We start from the raw sequence: 2500 nt of genomic DNA, 5'->3' as shown, positions 1-2500 counted from the left end.
CTTGGTGGGTACACATTCAGGGGCCTCGTCACTCCATGTTCCGTCAGCTAGAGAAGAAACAAAAAAATCCACATGGGTCCGTACCTAACTGCAGACGAAACTGTCTAAGATGGCCAGAGATTGTCGAGGATGAAAATGACCGACACAGTTTAGACAGAAATTACAGAGCCCAAGAGTAAGGAGTTAAAATTACCACAGCTTCCCCCTTCCCCCCCAACCTACTTTTTCCCACCACGTACCTATCTATTAGTATTCTGTTGACGCAACGCACGGCGGAAAGAGGGGAACATAGTTGGGGGGGCACCAAAGATAGAAGCTACTTTTTCTTTTCTCTCTCTCTCTCTCTCTCTCTCTCTCTCTCTCTCTCTCTCTCTCTCTCTCTCTCTCTCTCTCTCTCTCTCTCTCTCTAGCCTATGTTATTTCTTTCCATCTTGCTTTTGCCGAACACGATTTACCGAGTCAATGCGCTTTTCTTTAATAAAAGAAAAAAAGAAACACGATATGTTTTACTTTAATCTCATGGCCTCATGTTTCACATCGATTTTAATAGCATTTTAAATCTTAATGACAATGCTGAACCGATCGCTATGGTATTGTCATGGAACAGAATCCTTAACGAGACGTTTTTGAACTAGCCCATATTTTCTAGCAAGATCACAATGGAAAGATTAACATTAATTCGGAGCTCTCGCCTTTTAAATAACCTTACAGCTTTGAAAGGAGCAACAAAAGAAACAAAAAGCCACACACATGACCCATGTCCGACAATCACAAGTCCCCTCGAGACCGTGTGGTATAAGAGGATAGAAAAAGTAAAAAAGTAAAGATAAGATGATATTAAAAAGCAAATTATATACCTTGGCAGGTTCGACGGTTTACGCCCTCCAGCTTGTAGCCAGGATCACACTCGTACTGAGCCCAGTCGGAGAAACGCTCCCCAAGAACATCCACAGATCCTGTAAGGTACACACACAAAAAGCTGTTGTATAAAGTAACGATTGGAAGGATAAGATTTTTTTATAAAAAAAGGGGCGAGATGAAATATGACAGATTGTCGTGCAAAAATGTAACGTTTTGTAGTAAGAATTTATAGATTGGTAAGATTACCTTCTTTTGTAAAGAATGAGGTGAAATGAAATAATGGTAAATTGCCATGTAAAAATGTAACGTTTTGTGGTCGGAGTATATTATGTTGGTAAGATTAGGGTGGGGTGGGGGGTGGGGGGTTTGTAAAGAACTTGGTAAGTTCAAATTCGATAGTGATATTATAGGCTACCGTGTGAGAATGTGGTGCTTTGTAGTAGAATTACGTATTTGGTGAGAATAGATAAGACTAGTTGAAATGTGCTGAATAAGGTCAGTGGCGGAGGGGAATTGGGTGAAGAGAGTTGCGGAAAAGTGAGTTGAGGAAAAGTGTTTGCATTAGATGAGATTGATACGGCGTAATACGAACAGCTTACGTAAGACGAGATAATATGAGATGACAAAAGCCCATTATGTGTCGTATTCGGTAAGTACGGTTTGTCTTGAAAAGATTTGTATTTTTTTTAAAAGACAAGAAAACAAAACTTGCATGAAACTGCACTGCAGTCAGTTAGAGAAGTGACAAGAAGAAACAAACTAGGAAACGTTTCTTAAGAACATCAAAGAAGAAAAGATCCAAGAACATAATGATTTCAGATTAGTAGTGTGTCACGCTTATATACGAGAATAGGAAATGGGGGGGGGGTGCTTTTGGACTTATCTGTTTTTCCCAAATCGCTCGTGTTATAGATCTAGATGAGAATATTGGGGGGGGGGGGGTTCCATTAACAGCTTACCATTGTCGGGAGTATCAAGGGCCGGGCACGTGACCTCGTCACAGTAAGGCGCTGACGACCACGTACCGTCCGCCTGACACACTGACACAGGGTTCCCGACCAACTGTAAGCCCGTGGTGCAACGATACTCGATCTTCGACTGATACACAAACACGCCTCCGTCTGGACTGCTGTAGGAGCCGCGGGCTATGTCCTCGGGTGCCGGACAGCTGCGAGGCTCGCACGTTGGTTGCTCAGGATCCCACTGACCAGTTGCCTCACAGGTTCGTTCTGCGAAGCCATTGAGTTCGAACCCCTTGTCACAGGAATATTTCGCTTGGCTAAGGTATGTTGAGTCAACATAAAAGACCTGCCAAAAAAGAGAGAGACGCGGAAAGTGCACTGAACAGAGACACCATTGCATTTTTCCAGCATTTACGTTCCAGTAGTAATGTTGTCAATGATGCAAGATCGATTGGCTGTAAAATGTGTTCTAATTTTTTTTCGGGAGTTTTTATTCATTTAGATACGTGTTGCTGTTGTTGTTGTTGTTGTTGTTGTTGTTGTTGTTGTTGTTGTTGTTGTTGTTTTGTTGTTGCTGCTGCTGCTGCAGCTGTTGCTGATGTATTTGCTGTTGTTGCTGTTGTTGTTGGCGGTGGTGGTGTAGGTGGTGATGGTGAGTTGTTTGATTTTGTATTTGG

At 42.4% G+C, this 2500-nt stretch overlaps 1 protein-coding gene across 1 annotated transcript in view; it reads right to left on the bottom strand.

The window, feature by feature from the left end:
* LOC101854327 (sushi, von Willebrand factor type A, EGF and pentraxin domain-containing protein 1) overlaps window positions 1-2500 on the bottom strand; it is a gene marked incomplete in the record, with an annotated part of 70621 nt that overhangs the window by 8658 nt on the left and 59463 nt on the right. The window contains 3 exon segments of the mRNA XM_013082608.2: window positions 1-47; window positions 858-956; window positions 1821-2169. The exon segment at window positions 1-47 is cut by the window's left edge and continues 71 nt beyond it. Coding sequence (XP_012938062.1) covers window positions 1-47; window positions 858-956; window positions 1821-2169 — 495 coding nt within the window.

Source organism: Aplysia californica, unplaced genomic scaffold (assembly GCF_000002075.1).
Source record: "Aplysia californica isolate F4 #8 unplaced genomic scaffold, AplCal3.0 scaffold00184, whole genome shotgun sequence".
In the NCBI taxonomy this organism is placed as follows: Eukaryota; Metazoa; Mollusca; class Gastropoda; order Aplysiida; family Aplysiidae; genus Aplysia; species Aplysia californica.
This window is presented reverse-complemented; position numbering and strand designations above follow the sequence as displayed.